This window comes from Hyla sarda, chromosome 2 (genome assembly GCF_029499605.1).
Source record: "Hyla sarda isolate aHylSar1 chromosome 2, aHylSar1.hap1, whole genome shotgun sequence".
NCBI lineage: Eukaryota > Metazoa > Chordata > Amphibia > Anura > Hylidae > Hyla > Hyla sarda.
The window spans coordinates 199,657,332-199,675,438 of record NC_079190.1 but is presented as its reverse complement, the minus strand read 5'-3'; the positions used below and the strand labels follow the sequence as shown (position 1 = coordinate 199,675,438).

The window sequence follows — 18,107 nt, the reverse complement described above, 5'->3', positions numbered from 1 at the left end:
AGGGGGACACTAATGATAGTGACAGATGACAGGAGATGAGGGGGACACTAATGATAGTGACAGATGACAGGAAATGAGGGGGACACTAATGATAGTGACACATAAGGGGAGATGAGGGGGACACTAATGATAGTGACAGATGACAGGAGATGAGGGGGACACTAATGATAGTGAAAAATAAGGGGAGATGAGGGGGGACACTAATGATCCTGACACAAGGGGGACACTAATGACTGTGACACATGGAGAGACAAGGGTACACTAATGACTGATCATATGACGTCACGTTATCTTGGCGCCTAACTTTTATAGCAAATTTATCAAGCGCTGACTTACATTATGGGGAAGATTTATGAAAAACCTGTCAATAGGAAAAGTTGCTGAGTTGCCCATAGCAACCAATCAGATGGCTTCTTTCATTTTTGAAAAGGCCTCTGCAAAATGAAAGAAGCAGCGATCTGATTGGTTGCTATGCACAACTCCTCTGGACAGGTTTTGATAAATCTCCCCATATGTTTCCACCACATGTGATTTTTCTTGTTCTTTTTCATAACAGTGCCCATTAGCAGAACTACTACTCCCAGCTAGCCTGCATTAAACACCTACCACACTGGCTGGCACAGTAATGGCATGCTGTGGCATTGTTATGGAGTACTGTGGTGGCTTAATTAGGTTGGCATTCTAGGGCAGCAGACACTTGAGAGGTAGAAGAAAAAAAGCCCCAGAAGCGTTGTTTACCAGGCGGGCTCCTCTACAGGTATGGGTGACTGGTACCAGTCCTGCAGCTGGCACCCGGCGTTGTGAGTACAGTACGGGAGGGGGAGGGGCCGTAGAGCTGCGCTCGGGGCGGGGCGGTGAGGCCGGACAGTGCCAGGAGGGAGCGGGGCGGGAGTGTGAGCTCGGCTCTACAAGTTATGGACGCTTCGCCTGATCTCTCCCGGCATCTGGTAAGTGTGAGCCCGAGCCCTGACAAAGTGTCGTCCTGTGTACTGGGGGACTTGTAATGGGGCACACCCAAGAGCGGTGCCCATCCAGGGGGCATGGGGGGTAGGGGTGACTGTGTATAATATGGGGGTCCTATAGGATTGCTGCTCCGATACTCTTCTTACTTCCATTAGTGGGGACCCAACATTTACTGTACTTAGGGCAGGACTGTCTCTCCTGTTCCCTAATGCATTGCTGTACTGTACATGATATTCTTGGAGTTATAGTTTTGAAACAGCTGGAGGAACACTAGTTATAAAACTTAGCCCATGAAATCCTCTACCACTCAAGCACTGATGCCCCCATGATACCCTATGGCAGTGTTTCCCAACCAGTGTGCCTCCAGCTGTTGCAAAACTACAACTTCCAGCATGCCCGGACAGCCTTCGGCTGTCCGGGCATGCTGGGAGTTGTAGTTTTGCAACAGCTGGAGGCACACTGGTTGGGAAACACTGCCCTATGGTGTCAGTGCCAGCACGGATGGCACGCCCCACTTACTGGTCACTGGCTGGTACAATGTATCTTCACTGCTGTAATGAGGACAGAGGTAGGGTCTGAAGGGTTTATTCATACACCCCACCTTATATTGCAATTTTTGCAACATTGGGAAATTTATCCCAACCTGTGTAAAGGAGTGGTGCAGTTGCCCATAGCAACCAATCGCGTGCTTCTTCTTTTCAGAGGCTTTTTAAAACTGAAAGAAGCAATTTGATTGTTAACAAGTCATGATGGATTACCCCGGATATATCCTATTCACCATGGATCGTGTAAATACAAAAAGCAACATGTCAATGTGCATGCAGCCTTAGGGCTCAGTCACACTACCGAATCTCTGCCCGGAGCTAGGACCGCTTGGAAATGCTCTGTCTCAATAGACGGCAATGCATTTCAGAGCGGTGGTGGAACGTCCGCAAAGAAAATTTTGGAGTGTGAATGGTGCAGCAGAATCCTACTGAGAACAATGGGAGGCTGGCTGCTGCACCATATTTTCCAAGCGGAATTCTGCTTGGAGAATACTTAGGCCTGGTTCACACTGCAACATTTCTGGGCGGAATTTCTGCAGGAGATCCCACAGGCGGTGCAAGGACCAAGCGGACTGCATTGCTGCCCCCATAGATGGCATTGCATTTCTGGGTGGATCTTTTGGGAGATCTGCTCAGAAATGCATTACCATCTATGGAGACGGCAATGCAGTCCGCGCGGTCCTAGTGCAGCCGGCTCAATTTCCGGCAGAAATTCTGCCCGGAGCTTACACAGAATTGCAGAATTCCGCCTCAAAGTAAAGCCCACAGACTTCTATGGGATTCCGCACTCCCGTTCACAATTCTGAATTTCTGCTTGTGGAATTCCGCCAGCGGAATACGGTAAGCGAAAATTTAGAAGTGTGAATGGGAGTGCGGAATCCCATAGAAGTCTATGGGCTTTACTTTGAGGCGGAATTCTGCAAGCAGAAATTCTGCTTTGTGAATAGCCCCTTTAAAGTGTATCTCTCATGAAGCAAACTTTTTATATATTAAAGATAGAGCCCTACTGAACAACTTTTCAATTGCTTTTATTTACAAATTTTGCCTCCTTTCATGTTTTTTTTTTAAGTTTAAAAAACAGCAGTCCTGGCCGGGCCGCAAGCATTTCTAATATTTTCAGATTCAGGGCATGAGTCCGAAATTACTCTGCACCCAGGACACATAGGAGCTTAGTGCAGCTCCCCGCCTGTCAATCAGACAGGCGGGAGCGAGCGCTGTGCTTGTAATTCAGAGGGGCGCACTCCTGACTCAGGCTTAGCGCCCCCCCCCCGACAAGGAGAGCCTGCGCGTACTGGCCCAGAGTCAGTGGAGCGCTGCCCTTCATAGTAGACATACTGTAGTATATAGCAGCGAGCCCCGGCAGGCATCAGATGCCGTCGTGCCTTCCGGGCCACGCCCACTTCCTCCCCTGGCACATGGCAGGCTACTGAATTACCAAAGATAGCAATAAAAAGGTATTTATCGGGGTTTTGAGGAAAAAAATGGACAGGGGTAGAGTTAGTCAGAGTCAAGGACAGATGGGGATGGGGAATTAGGGAGAGCTAAGATGATGATAGGTACTCTTTAATGTGAATGGGCTCCAACACAGGCTAAGAAATGAAACGTATTTACAACATTTCTTAATGATCTAGATGAGTCCTGGACATATCCTACAACATGAGTGTTTATTGGGGCATCAAGGTAACTGCTGTCTTAACAATTGTAAACTCCTATTCTGTGTCTGTGGTTAATGGTGCTCTCCACTTTAGAAATCCCTTTTTCTGTAAGGCTATGTTCACACCTTGTAATTTCTGTGCTTATTTCCACTTGAAATTTTGCACAGAAATTTGGGTGCTGCAGAGTCCCGTTGAATTTAAAGGGGTTCTGCTGCGCTGTGCACACGGCGGAATTTCTGTGTCCGCAGAAAGAATGATTCTGTTCAGTCTTTCTGCGGACTCCACTGAATGCACAGCTGTCTATGATACTGAGCATTCCTGTACGGTCCTAGTGCCGGCATGTTATGCTGTCCTATGCATTCTTCAGAATGTCCGGACAGAGATTTTCCATGTGGACATTCCGAAATGGGAACATAGCCTTTCAAGGATCCCCTAAAAGTAAGCAGAACACAGGCTGTCCTGATAATATGATACAATTAGCTTTAATCTGCTGGGATATCCTGGCAGTGCTACTACAGGGGTCTTTCCATGTCATATTGTAAGGATATGCCGTTACTATATGATTGTGGGGTGTGATCGGGAGAATGAAAGGGACATAGGACTGGTTTAGTACCTAGCTATGCAGCGAAGTGGCTGGTACGTGCAAGCATGGCGTCTTCAAGCAGCTGATCATTGGGGGTGGGGCGAGTCTATCCTGAGGATAGGCCATCAATAATTATATCCTGGGGAAATGTCTTTAATTTATGGGATGAACAAACACTAAATCGTCTCATTGGCCAAGTCTTTACTGGTTCTTGAAATTCCTTTTTGTTATGAATCCAGTAATAAATTGGCAAAATATAACTGCATTGTTTTGACCAATATTGCCTTTGTCAAGCTATAAGAGAAAAGCCATATTGACCGAAGTTTTATTTTTGCCAGTTTTTAATGGATTCATAATGAAGAGAAACATTATCTTGTGAACATTGGTCCAGTGCTTTGGAGACAAACTACTGCTAATATTTGTTATGTCAGGATATGACCCAAGTAACATAGACTAGATGTGGATGCCTTTATGAAGGCATATGTGTCCAGTGATGAAAATGGATCCAGATGGATCTGGGAGAAAATGTGAACTGTGTTTGCTTTTGGTTCTAGCATATAGGTTCTATACCAATGAGGAGTAAAGCACAGGAGGGGATGACAGAATGGAGCAGGAACCAATGTTTTCCTATGCTGAAAACCTACATTGCACACACTTGTCATATACGCTCTAGTAGTGCTGGGCGGTATACCGGTTCATACCGAATACCAACATTTTTGTGCTGCACGATATGAATTTTAACCCATACTGCAATACCGGTTTGGCCCCTCCCCCTCGGGAATGAATGAATCAGCCCAGCGCTGCGCTGACCCCACATCGGGAAACTAATCATATGTGACCTGCGAGCGCTGTTCTGCCCCCCCCCAATTAATTATTAGCCCAGCGCTGTCCCCATCAGGGTACTACTCAAATGTCACCCGCATGCGCTGCCCTCCTCGTCCTGTTTGTTGCGGCCGCCGGCGCTGACACTCTATACCAGTGGTCTCCAACCTGCGGACCTCCAGATGGACATCTGGAGGTCCGCAGGTTGGAGACCACTGGTCTATACTGTGCGGTATCCCTGTGCTGCAAAAAATAAACAAAATAAACTTTAACTCACCTCCCGTTGGTCCGGTACCGGCCACACTTGTTTCCTGGGGACGGGAATGTCGGACAGCCGTCAGGCTATCACCGGCCGAGGCGGAACATCACTGCGGCCGGTGATAGGCTGACGGCTTTCCCGACATTCCTGTCCCCAGCGTAAGGCCGACGTAGGTGCATTAAAGTTTATTTGGTTTACCTTTTGCAGCCCAGGGATAGGGATACCGCACAGTATAGAGTGTCGGCGCCGGCGGCAACAAACAGGATGAGGAGGGCAGCGCTTGCGGGGGACATGTGAGTATTTACCCTGATGGGGATGTGAGCTGATAATTAATATGGAGGGGGGGGAGGGGGGGGCTAGGTAATACCGTTATATACCGTGGAACCACCAAAAGTTTAAAGAATACCGTGATACACACATTTGGTCACACCGCCCAGCCCTACGCTCTAGGACTGAAATACCATATAGACAGGCACATAATCTAACATGAATGACATTCAGTACGCTTGTCACTGTATTTCTCACAGTTATCTACTCCCAAGCAGTACATAGCCGTGATACGGAAATGTCACAACTAGCAGTAGTGATAAAAGTCACACCCAGCCTGCAGTTGTTGCACAGACACAGTCTTCTCTGTACTCTCTAGCCTCGGGCCTTTCCTTCTTCATTCATTGTCTTGGTTTGGGAGTTACAGCCCAATTTGTACATAACTGAGCACTGACATAGCTAAGAAGGCTGTCACTTCTCCACATATGCCAAGTTATACATTTTCTCCTGACAGTATTCTTTATTACTGATTGAATGGGCTTTAAAAGAGGGGGTTCTAAAAAGACTAGGTTTCAGATCCCTAGTCTGAAACCTATGCGCATTAGCCAAAGTGGAGCGTTACAACGAATTTCTCTTTGGCAATTTAGTGGAGATTTTGCACTGATCATATTAAAATTTACCTTTCACAAAAAAAAAAAAAAAAATTATAATAATTTTGACATGCCTTAGAGACATGTCAAAAGTTTTTATCAGACCCTTACTGATCACAAGAACGAATGCTACTATAGTGCGTGTGAACATGCAAGGATCTGATCTCTGTATTATGAGATTATATCAGAAGTGAGTGTTTTAGATGCTGAGCCTTAATCACAAAATATATGAATTAAAGGAGTACACTGGGATAGGTTTTTTTTAAATTTACCATTCTGTCTCGTATAAAAAATAAACATTTACTTACCTCCCGCCTCTCCCCTGGCACCTCCGTTGTCCAGCTGCAGTCCCCAGTGCGCTCCTCTTCTGGGTTCTCCTGTGGTCAACATGTAATGCTGTGGCTCAACAATGTCCTACCTCGGCCAGTGATTGGCTGAATGGCAATCTGACATATTGAGCCCCCGTCACCAGAAAGAAGACCAAGGCCCGGGCTTAATATGTCAAATAGACATGAATGGAGGTGTCGTGGCGTCACGTCCCCAGTCCTGGAAACCCGGAGGTTTTCGAAACTGGAGATTTATCCCCTATCCAAAGGATAGGGGATAAGATGTGTGAACTCGGGGGGCCCGCTGCTGAGACCACCCGCGATCTCCCTGCAGCACCCGAATTGTATGCGGGTGCTGCAGGGAGATCGCGGGGGGTCTCAGCAGCGGGCCCCCCGCGAGCAGACATCTAATCCCCTATCCTTTGGATAGGGAATAAAATCTTTTTGCCCGGAATACCCCTTTAAATTATTCTGCAGGTTGGTAGAATTATTGTGATACCTAATTTATTAATCCATAAAAAGAAAGCACAGCACTCACCGTAAAGTCTGTGCAGATTTGCTTTATTCCATGCAAGAAAGAGGATAGGTGAACACTAGAGATGAGCGAACTTACAGTAAATTGGATTTGTCACGAACTTCTCAGCTCGGCAGTTGATGTCTTTTCCTGCATAAATTAGTTCAGCTTTCAGGTGCTCCTGTGGGCTGGAAAAGGTGGATACAGTCCAAGGAGACTCTTTCCTAGGACTGTATCCACCTTTTCCAGCCCACCGGAGCATCGGAAAGCTGAACTAATTCATGCAGGAAAAGTCAGCAACCGCCGAGCTGAGAAGTTCGTGACGAATCGAAATTACTGTAAGTTCGCTCATCTCTAGTGAACTCGGCCGTACCAAGCATGTGGCTGAGACGCCGAAAGCACTCACAGGTGTGACAGCTGTTTCACAAGACTAGCCCGCTTCCTCAGACCACCTAATTTATGACACTTTTTTAAATAGTTTATTACATTTATACCATAAATGTTGCCAATGTTAGTGACGACAAGGATGCGAAAGTGGAGTGTTACTTTTCCTTCTCCCAGATAACCCCTTTAAATCCAGTTGTCAGCAACCACATTATTTTGAAAGGCTGTCCTAGTGCATTGGATACCTATTATTTTAAACACCATGGGGGAGATTTATCAAAACGTCTGTAGAGGAAAAAAGTTGCCCAGTTGCCCATAGCAACCAATCAGATTCCTTCTTTCATTTTTTACAGGCCACTTTAAAAATGAAAGAAGCGATCTGATTTGTTGCTATGGGCAACTGGTCAACTTTTCCTCTACACAGGTTTTGATAAAATCGCCAATGTACAGGAAACTCTGAGCCAGTAACATTAAAAAAAGGTGCAAAGCAACCATAAAATAAAGATATTGAGGGAGATTTATGAAAACCTGTCCAGAGGAAAAGTTACTGAGTTGCCCATAGCAACCAATCTTATCACTACTTTCATTTTTCACAGGCCTTTTCAAAAATGAATGAAGCAATCTGATTGGTTGCTATGGGCAACTAAGCAACTTTTCCTCTGGACAGGTTTTTGATAAATCTCCCCCATTGTTCATGGTACATACAATAAATGTCATCACACAATTATTGTAGGCAAGACCACCAGAACAGCCATGTTTTGACCAATTTTGCTTGTGATTTAAATATATTTTTGAAGAAAAAATATGCACTGATCAGCCATAACATTTTAAACCTAAAGCTGGGGTCATCTTGCATTTTGTGTTTAAGTTTTACTGATCGCTGGTTTACTAAGTATTTTATTTAATTTTTTTTGCTACATAGAATAGCGTAATAGTCGTTGTCAATAGCGTAATAGTCATCAGTAAATACTCTAATGATACAACTAACCCTATCACTTTCTCTACTCCTTTCTCCACTGATTTCAGTAGTATAAGGCAAATTATACAAAGTCACTTACCCATTTTACACCAGGACCCAACTGTCTCTAAAATACTGCAAACGGGAGTTAGATTTGTGGCGAGAAGAGCGAGGTGCTTAAGGGACACACTTTCTCCCAGCGAATACATACATACTACTAGCTCTGCCACATGGCTTTCCACTACGGGATTCTATCAATGTAATCAGCCTCGCTGCCCGATGTGCAAATTTGCTACAGCCACACAATCATTTACTTCTACCACCACAAAGAAAGTGTATCAAATTAAGGGACTCCTGAATTGTAATGTCCACCATGTAATATATCTTGCCACCTGCAACACTTGTCAACTCCAATATGTGGGCTCCACTACCCGTAAGCTTAAAACACGCATAGCTGAACACTTACGTGGAGGCAAACCCACCACCGGCACCTTCCAGTCCCGCTCTATATCTGGTCTATCTAGGCACATCAGAGATGTGCATGGGGGGGATGTCACGAGCATCTCCATTGTAGGCATTGAGAAAGTGTCACAACCCCACAGAGGTGGCAACTGGGAACACCTGGTCCACACACGGGAAGCCTTCTGGATCTTATCACTAGACTGCCGTGCACCAGATGGGTTGAATTTTAGGAATGACCTCATGTATATCTATTAATGGAGTACAACCCCCCCCCCCCCCCCCCCAATTTTTATTTAATTTTTATTTAATTTTTATTTTTTTTTATTTTTTTTATGGGGTATAACTCCCCCACTAATGTGGCATCTCCATATGTCTCTATTATGCCATTTGTGCAATTATTATTATTACTTTTAAATCGCATACTAGTTGTTGCGATTTTGGAGCGTTTTTTCTGGTTACATACGGCGTCTTATTTGCCGCAGCCTTTATGATCTTCTACCGTTCCTCTCTATGTATACTCAAACCTAGAAGGGATATTTTTGCACTATGCACTTATGTTTAGATATACAGATGATATTCACTTTTATTCATTTTTTAATTATTGTTATCTGTTCCCGTTGTCCACGACTGCCGTCAGCCGGCCCGCATTTTAGGTATGCTGTCACTAGCGATTAATCCACTTTGGTTCTTACCTTGCTGTGACGCGCCTGTCGGACCGGATCTGATGTCAGACGCCGGACTCCGAGGTTACTGGTTCTCCAGTATGTTTTCATTATGGTACTTCATATATAAACGGGCACTGTCCGCTTATGCATTGCCATGATTAAGGGCTCATCTGCAGCCCGAAACGCGTCGGCGCGATGTTTTTATTCATTATTTAGTTATTTTTGTCCTCATGGATTTTAACCGTCCACAGTAAAGGTTATGTTTTAATTTTCTGGTCAGCGAGCTGAACTTCTCACCTTCTTTTCGTAATAGTCATTGTGCCCAGCAAAAAAAACAAAAACAAAAAAGTATATGCTGCAATGCATTTTTATTTTATATGAGCCAATGGGCAATGAATTCTGCTGTATGGCCTCTATCATGCCAACAAACAGCTATGACCTGAAAAGGCATGGTCTCCACAAGATCTCTGAAAGTGTCCTATGATATCAGACATTAAAGGGGTTATCCACCATAAGGTGATTTTAGTACGTTCCTGCCAGACAGTAATGGACATGCTTAGGAAGGATCTGCGCTTGTCTTGGGGCTAAATGGCTATGTTGTGGGATTACCATAACACTGTGGCTAGCTTTTTGTGAACTTGTATTTCCTGTTTGAGTTTTCTTCTTTTGCCTACAAATCCCATAATTCCATTTTTCTCCCTCCCACACATCAGCCACCCCACCCATTGAAACATAAATGAGCTGCATCCATTCAAAAGACCTGTGTTTTTCAATCAGGGTGCCTACAGCTGTTGCATTAGTTGCAGATTGATCTCTCTTCCACCAAGCAATCCCTCCACCCATTGAAGCAGACAGGCTCCCTGTCATCAGCTGACCAGTGAGTCAGGTCTCGGCTGCATTGCAACCTGGGAAAAATCGGAGACAACAGTCATTTTGTATGCTGTTAAAAATAAATATTGGGGTGAAAATCACATAAGAATTGTGAGAAAACCATCACACACAGGTACAGATGCTATATTATGAACTACACTAACTTTACAGCCCCTGTAGCATAGACAAATAAAAATCATGGAATACCCCTTTAAGACATTAGCAACAGATCCTATAGGGTAGGATCACATGTGCCGTATTTTGCTGTGTATTTTCCTACCCATTGAAGTCAATGGGTAGAAAAATGCGCAGCTGATGCTCAACAAAATACACTGTGACCCTACTTTTTGTATCTGTTGCGGATTTGCAATTGCAGATCCAGAATTTCAGATTTTACAAAGAAATCATATACATACAGGGATGCCCGATGCCCGTGATATGCAGTTCCAGGCGCCAGGCAGGTAAATTTTTGAGGTGACGGACGCGGTTCCCACCTCACACCGGACCTCTAGTTTTAAAGTGGTTGTGCGCTGCCCTGCCTTTCGGAGCTCCGCTTGCAGCATCCAGAAGTTCATTACTCCGATCGCTGTGTGGGGGCTTCCGTGTTCGCGGCCGCCCCCTCGTGACGTCACGCCCGGCCCCTCGTGACGTCACGCCCGCCCCCTCAACAAAAGACCGCTCTCATCCCATGGCTCCGTGGATCTGTATTTGATTGATCCTGCCTTAAGCAGGCTCAACCAAATGAGCACAGACCACACAGATTAATAGAGTTCTATGAAACTCTATTGATCTGTATGAGGAATCTAATAATTCCTTCTCAAAGTCCCCTATTGTCATAAAAAATCTGCAGTTGCAGTAGACAACTATGGATTTTACAACTTAAGATTTGCAGCAGATCGAGTGCGTGTAAATGTGTGATGTGTGAAGGATGTCTTATATTCTTGTGTTGTACTTATTATTGGGCACATTGTTTTTCTTTATCGGCCTTTATTAAAACATATGCTTGCATTTGCCTGTATGACTTCTGCAGCTTGCTGTATGAGCTCTGTACTCACACACTGGCCCTCATTTACTATTGCAAACCCAACATGTTTTGTCGGGTTGTGCGCCAGAAATTCTGTTTGTGCCAGAATTTGCGCCAGATTTGAAAAGATCCCGACTAACTTCCATTTTGCAAAGAAAATCCGAAAAAGGGCGTGGTTGTTGTGAAAAAGGGGGCATGGTCATTGAAAAGGGGCGTGGTCATTGAAAAAGTTCCCGTCATTTTCACAAAAACACAACATATTTAGTAAGGTTTCCACAGAAAATATGGTGGATTTCAGCTGAGGAAAACCCTACAGATCAGAGCATGTGTAAAAGAAAGCAAAATGTAGGGAAAGTGGAAAATATAGGGAAACTTTAGTAAATACCGTGGAAAAAAAATTGTAGGGAATTAAAACCCACAAAGAAACCTACACTCCACTCTTAGTATATAAGGGCCACAGTATATATGATATGCCCCGGCTGACTGCATTCTGTCTGCTCTCCTCTTTGTCTAAAATATGTATGAGCTGTCCTACAAGGTTTCTTTCTCTCCAGTCTACAATCCATATGACAGATTTATCTTATCATCCACTGAGTAGCAGCTAAATGGTAGGGAATGTCTCATAAAGAATATAAAAAAGTTGCTTCATTTTGCATTTAGGAAACAAACATATCATGAAAAATACAGTTTGTGAAACCATCCTAAGGGTGCATTTACACCATGTTTAGCTTATACGGTTACTGGATCTGGCGGGAAAATGTAAAAACCGGCCTCTACCTCATTTGAATGAGTTGACTGGAGTCCGATAGTGACTAAAGTCGGCTAATTTTTGCTCTGTATCCGGTTTTGTAGCTGGACTGAGAACCATGGTTTGCCCATTATGCCATTATGGTAACCGTGGTATGCTTATTCAAATGAATGAGATGCGGGCTGGTTCCAGCGGGGATACAGTATCGGCCGGTTTTGACATGTCCCCGCCTGATCCGGTGACCGTATAAGCCAAACATGGTATGAATGCACCCTAAAATGGACAAAGAAAAAAAAATACTGAAGAACCCCTCGAATTTTCTCTGCAGTGATCTTTCATGAAAAATTGACCAGCCAGCTACTTTCCAACTCAATGGCAGCTGATTTTAAAACTGATCCAAAGTCAAAAGGTACAACTGGAGATCTAGATTTTCCTGAAGTTTTTTAAGCCATGAAAAAAACGTTTTTTTTTTTTTTTTTTTACAAAAAAAGTGCAGAGTGGAGTAGTTTTATATTTTTAAAATCATTTCAGTGCTGGATGTTGGCCTCACCAATTTACTAGTCAGAAAATATGCAAACATCTGTGATGGGGAGAACATTATTGTAACACTCACGTTTCAGTAGACAGGAACACCGCAGGTAGTGGATCTTCTGGACCTGTGTGGCTGATGACACGGACCGTACCAGGGAGTGGAGTCTAAGGCAGTGTTTCCCAACCCAGTCCTCAAGGCACACCAACAGTCCAGGATTTAAATTTTTCCCTGTTCTATTCCAATGGAGTAACTGAAAAAACCCGGAATGTTGGTGTGCCTTGAAGACTGGGTTGGGAAACACTGGTCTAAGGTGCTGCTGGTTTTCACCAGAGCCCGCCACAAAGTGGGATGGACTTGCTGCGGCAGGCGGCACCCAGGTCGCTACCCCTGGCACGGCTCGACCACACAGGCAGCTGAGGAAATTCGAGGCACAGGTGGGATAAGGCAACTCGTAGTCAGGATAGCAGGAGGTCAGGGAAGGCGGCACAGTAGCGTAGTCAGGAACATATCAAGTGGTCAGTAGGCAGGCAGCAAAGGAGCAAGGTCAGGTCACAAAACAAAGGCTACGATACACAGCATGGCAATATGCAGGAACACTTTCTCTCAGGCACCAGGGCAACAAAGATCCGGCAGGGAGGTGGAGGAATTTATTAACTGGCCACAGGTGTTACTTAATTAATGGTCGCACTGGCCCTTTAACTCCTTAACAATGCAGGATGTATATTTACATCCTACGCCGGCTCCCGCAATATAACGCGGGGTCGTTCGGTGACCCCGCATCATATCGGGTCAGTCCTGGCAGCCATCAACGGCAGGGACCCGCGGCTAATACCGGACATCACCGTTAGTGAACAGTGGCAGTGAACAGTGTAAGAGATCAGTGTATGCAATGTTATAGCCCCTATGGGTGCTATACATTGCAAAAAAAAAAAGTGTTAATAAATGTGATTTAACCCCTTCCCGAATAAAAGTCAGATTTTTTTCCATAAAAAAGAAAAACTATGTACGGTAAATAAAAATAAATATAGACATGTGGTATCGCTGCGTGCGTAAATGTCCAAACTATAAAAATAAATAGTTAATTAAACCACACGGTCAATGGCGTAAGCATAAAAAAATTACAAAGTCCAAAATAGCATATTTTTAGTCACTTTTTATACCATTACAAAATTAATAAACACCTTTCAAAAACTCTGATCAATATAAAAATGGTACAGATAAAAATTTCAAATCACAGCGCAAAAAATTAGCCCTCATACATCCCCATATGCGGAAAAAAAAGTTATAGGGGTCAGAAAAGGACATTTTTAAACTTATACATTTTCCTGCATGTAGTTATGATTGTTTCCAGAAGTAGGACAAAATCAAACCTATATAAGTAGGGTATCATTTTAACCGTATGGACCTACAGAATAATGATAAGGTGTAATTTTTACCAAAAAATGCACTGCGTAGAAACAAAGCCCCCAAAACTTACAAAATGGCGTTTTTTTCTTGTATTTTATTGCACAATTATTTTTTCTTTCCGTTTCGCCATGAATTTTTGGGTAAAATGACTAATGTCACTGCAAAGTAGAATTGTTGGCACAAAAAATAAGCCATAATATGGATATTTAGGTGGAAAATTGAAAGAGTCATGATTTTTAAAAAGTAAGAAGGAAAAAACAAAAATGCAAAAACTGAAAAATGCTGAGTCCTTAAGGGGTTACATCTCAGAACTCCAGCGCATGCGGGTGCCCTAGGGGATGGGGACAAGTGCGCTGGAGCATAGAGACCGAGGACGAGGCAGGAGGAACAGTAGGCGAGTGACGGGCTGGGATTCGCATGCGGGCGCGTCCCGCGATGCGAATCCCAGCCCCGCCAGCAGCAGAGGAAAACGGGGCCATGCGCTCACGGCCAGCGTGTGTGGCCAGAGCGCATGTCATAACATTTATCTGTGATGTGAGAGAACATTATCTGTGATAGGGGAGAACATTATCTGTGATGGGGGAGAACATCATCTGTGATGGGGGAGAACATCATCTGTGATGGGGGAGAACATCATCTGTGATGGGGGAGAACATCATCTGTGATGGGGGAGAACATTATCTGTGATGGGTGAGAACATTATCTGTGATGGGTGAGAACATTATCTGTGATAGGGGAGAAGATTATCTGTGATAGGGGAGAACATTATCTGTGATAGGGGAGAACATTATCTGTGATAGGGGAGAACATTATCTGTGATAGGGGAGAACATTATCTGTGATAGGGGAGAACATTATCTGTGATAGGGGAGAACATTATCTGTGATGGGGAGAACTATATCTGTGATAGTGGAGAACATTATCTGTGATGGGGGGAACATTATCTGTGATGGGGGGAACATTATCTGTGATGGGGAGAACATTATCTGTGATGGGGAGAACATTGTCTGTGATGGGGAGAACATTATCTGTGATGGGGAGAGAAAACATTATCTGTGATGGGGGAGGGAGAACATTGTCTGTGATGGGGGAGAACATTGTCTGTGATGGGGGAGAATATTATCTGTGATGGGGGAGAACATTATCTGTTATGGGGAAAATATTATCTGTTATGGGGAGAATATTATCTGTGATGGGGGGAGAACATTATCTGCGATGGGGAGGGAGAACATTATCTGTGATGGGGAGAACATTATCTGTGATGGGGAGAGAGAACATTATCTGTGATGGGGGAGAGAGAACATTTACTGTGATGGAGGAGAACATTGTGATGGGGAGAATATTATCTGTGATGGGGGAGAACATTATCTGTGATGGGGAGAATATTATCTGTGATGGGGGAGAGAGAAAATTATCTGTGATGGGGGGGAATATTGTCTGTGATGGGGGGGCGGGGGAATATTATCTGTTATGGGGGAGAGAGAACATTATCTGTGATGGGGGAAAACATTAATAGGAATCAGCTAGCTAGATAATTGTCAATTGTGGCCGGTCTGAGAAGACAAACATCAACTACTGTAATGCCAAAAGATGGAGCCCAACCACAACCAAACTAAACTGAAACACTTTTCCTGCAGCGCCCCTGGAGACAGAAATGCATGTTGCTCTTCTTTATTAATTACATTATCAGTATTTGAATTGTATTCCATGATTTGCATGTCTTCAGGTGAGACTGGAGAACTTACAAAGATTCTCAGATGTCTTTTGGGAAGTTCTTCATGTTACATAGTTTATTTATTATTTTAAAAACAAATTTCTTCTTTTGTTTTTTTTTTTGCAATTCTTCAAAAAAAAAAAAAAAAGCTGTGGGGAAAAAAATTGATTAACCTCCCCCATAGTGTACTATTCATAGTGTATTGTGTAGCTCATAGTGTACTGTGTAATTCATAGTGTACTGTGTAGCTCATAGTGTACTGTGTAGCTCATAGTGTACTGTGTAGCTCTTAGTGTACTGTGTAATTCATAGTGTACTGTGTAGCTCATAGTGTACTGTGTAGCTCATAGTGTACTGTGTAGTTCATAGTGTACTGTGTAGCTCCTAGTGTACTGTGTAGTTCATAGTGTACTGTGTAGCTCTTAGTGTACTGTGTAGTTCATAGTGTACTGTGTAACTCATAGTGTACTGTGTAACTCATAGTGTACTGTGTAGTTCCTAGTGTACTGTGTAGTTCCTAGTGTACTGTGTAATTCATAGTGTACTGTGTAGCTCATAGTGTACTGTGTAGTTCATAGTGTACTGTGTAGCTCTTAGTGTACTGTGTAGTTCATAGTGTACTGTGTAACTCATAGTGTACTGTGTAACTCATAGTGTACTGTGTAGTTCCTAGTGTACTGTGTAATTCATAGTGTACTGTGTAGCTCATAGTGTACTGTGTAATTCATAGTGTACTGTGTAGCTCATAGTGTACTGTGTAGTTCATAGTGTACTGTGTAGCTCCTAGTGTACTGTGTAGCTCCTAGTGTACTGTGTAGTTCATAGTGTACTGTGTAGCTCTTAGTGTACTGTGTAACTCATAGTGTACTGTGTAACTCATAGTGTACTGTGTAACTCATAGTGTACTGTGTAGTTCCTAGTGTACTGTGTAATTCATAGTGTACTGTGTAGCTCATAGTGTACTGTGTAGTTCATAGTGTACTGTGTAGCTCTTAGTGTACTGTGTAGTTCATAGTGTACTGTGTAACTCATAGTGTACTGTGTAACTCATAGTGTACTGTGTAGTTCCTAGTGTACTGTGTAATTCATAGTGTACTGTGTAGCTCATAGTGTACTGTGTAGCTCATAGTGTACTGTGTAGCTCCTAGTGTACTGTGTAGCTCGTAGTGTACTGTGTAGCTCGTAGTGTACTGTGTAGCTTGTAGTGTACTGTGTAGCTTGTAGTGTACTGTGTAGCTCATAGTGTACTGTGTAGCTCATAGTGTACTGTGTAGCTCATAGTGTACTGTGTAGCTCCTAGTGTACTGTGTAGCTCCTAGTGTACTGTGTAGCTCCTAGTGTACTGTGTAGCTCATAGTGTACTGTGTAGCTCATAGTGTACTGTGTAGCTCATAGTGTACTGTGTAGCTCATAGTGTACTATTCATAGTGTACTGTGTAGCTCATAGTGTACTGTGTAGCTCATAGTGTACTGTGTAGTTCATAGTGTACTGTGTAGCTCATAGTGTACTGTGTAGCTCATAGTGTACTGTGTAGTTCATAGTGTACTGTGTAATTCATAGTGTACTGTGTAGCTCATAGTGTACTGTGTAGCTCATAGTGTACTGTGTAGCTCATAGTGTACTGTGTAGCTCATAGTGTACTGTGTAGCTCATAGTGTACTGTGTAGTTCATAGTGTACTGTGTAGCTCATAGTGTACTGTGTAGCTCATAGTGTACTGTGTAGCTCATAGTGTACTGTGTAGCTCATAGTGTACTGTGTAGCTCCTAGTGTACTGTGTAGCTCATAGTGAACTGTGTAGCTCATAGTGTACTGTGTAGCTCATAGTGTACTATTCATAGTGTACTGTGTAGCTCATAGTGTACTGTGTAGTTCATAGTGTACTGTGTAGCTCATAGTGTACTGTGTAGCTCATAGTGTACTGTGTAGTTCATAGTGTACTGTGTAATTCATAGTGTACTGTGTAATTCATAGTGTACTGTGTAGCTCATAGTGTACTGTGTAGCTCATAGTGTACTGTGTAGCTCATAGTGTACTGTGTAGCTCATAGTGTACTGTGTAGCTCATAGTGTACTGTGTAGCTCATAGTGTACTGTGTAGCTCATAGTGTAGTGTGTAGCTCATAGTGTACTGTGTAGCTCATAGTGTACTGTGTAGTTCATAGTGTACTGTGTAGTTCATAGTGTACTGTGTAGTTCATAGTGTACTGTGTAGTTCATAGTTTACTGTGTAATTCATAGTGTACTGTTTAGCTCATAGTGTAATGTTTAGCTCATAGTGTACTGTGTAGCTCCTAGTGTACTGTGTAGCTCCTAGTGTACTGTGTAGCTCCTAGTGTACTGTGTAGCTCCTAGTGTACTGTGTAGCTCCTAGTGTACTGTGTAGCTCATAGTGTACTGTGTAGCTCCTAGTGTACTGTGTAGCTCCTAGTGTACTGTGTAGCTCATAGTGAACTGTGTAATTCATAGTGTACTGTGTAGCTCATAGTGTACTGTGTAGTTCATAGTGTACTGTGTAGTTCATAGTGTACTGTGTAGTTCATAGTGTACTGTGTAGCTCATAGTGTACTGTGTAGCTCATAGTGTACTGTGTAGTTCATAGTGTACTGTGTAGCTCATAGTGTACTGTGTAGTTCATAGTTTACTGTGTAATTCATAGTGTACTGTTTAGCTCATAGTGTACTGTGTAGCTCCTAGTGTACTGTGTAGCTCCTAGTGTACTGTGTAGCTCCTAGTGTACTGTGTAGCTCCTAGTGTACTG

At 43.5% G+C, this 18,107-nt stretch overlaps 1 protein-coding gene across 3 annotated transcripts in view; it reads left to right on the top strand.

The window, feature by feature from the left end:
• The first annotated feature begins 214 nt into the window (after nucleotides 1–214).
• Nucleotides 215–18,107, top strand: part of LOC130355684 (septin-10-like) — a 120,209-nt gene continuing 102,316 nt past the window's right edge. The window contains exon 1 of one of the 3 annotated variants that reach the window (XM_056556129.1): nucleotides 215–256. In XM_056556129.1, the coding sequence (XP_056412104.1) occupies nucleotides 230–256 (27 nt within the window). In that variant the 5' untranslated portion in view covers nucleotides 215–229. Of the gene's footprint in view, nucleotides 257–529; nucleotides 758–819; nucleotides 948–18,107 lie in introns of those variants that run through there. The other 2 variants (XM_056556131.1, XM_056556130.1) reach the window with 2 other exon arrangements.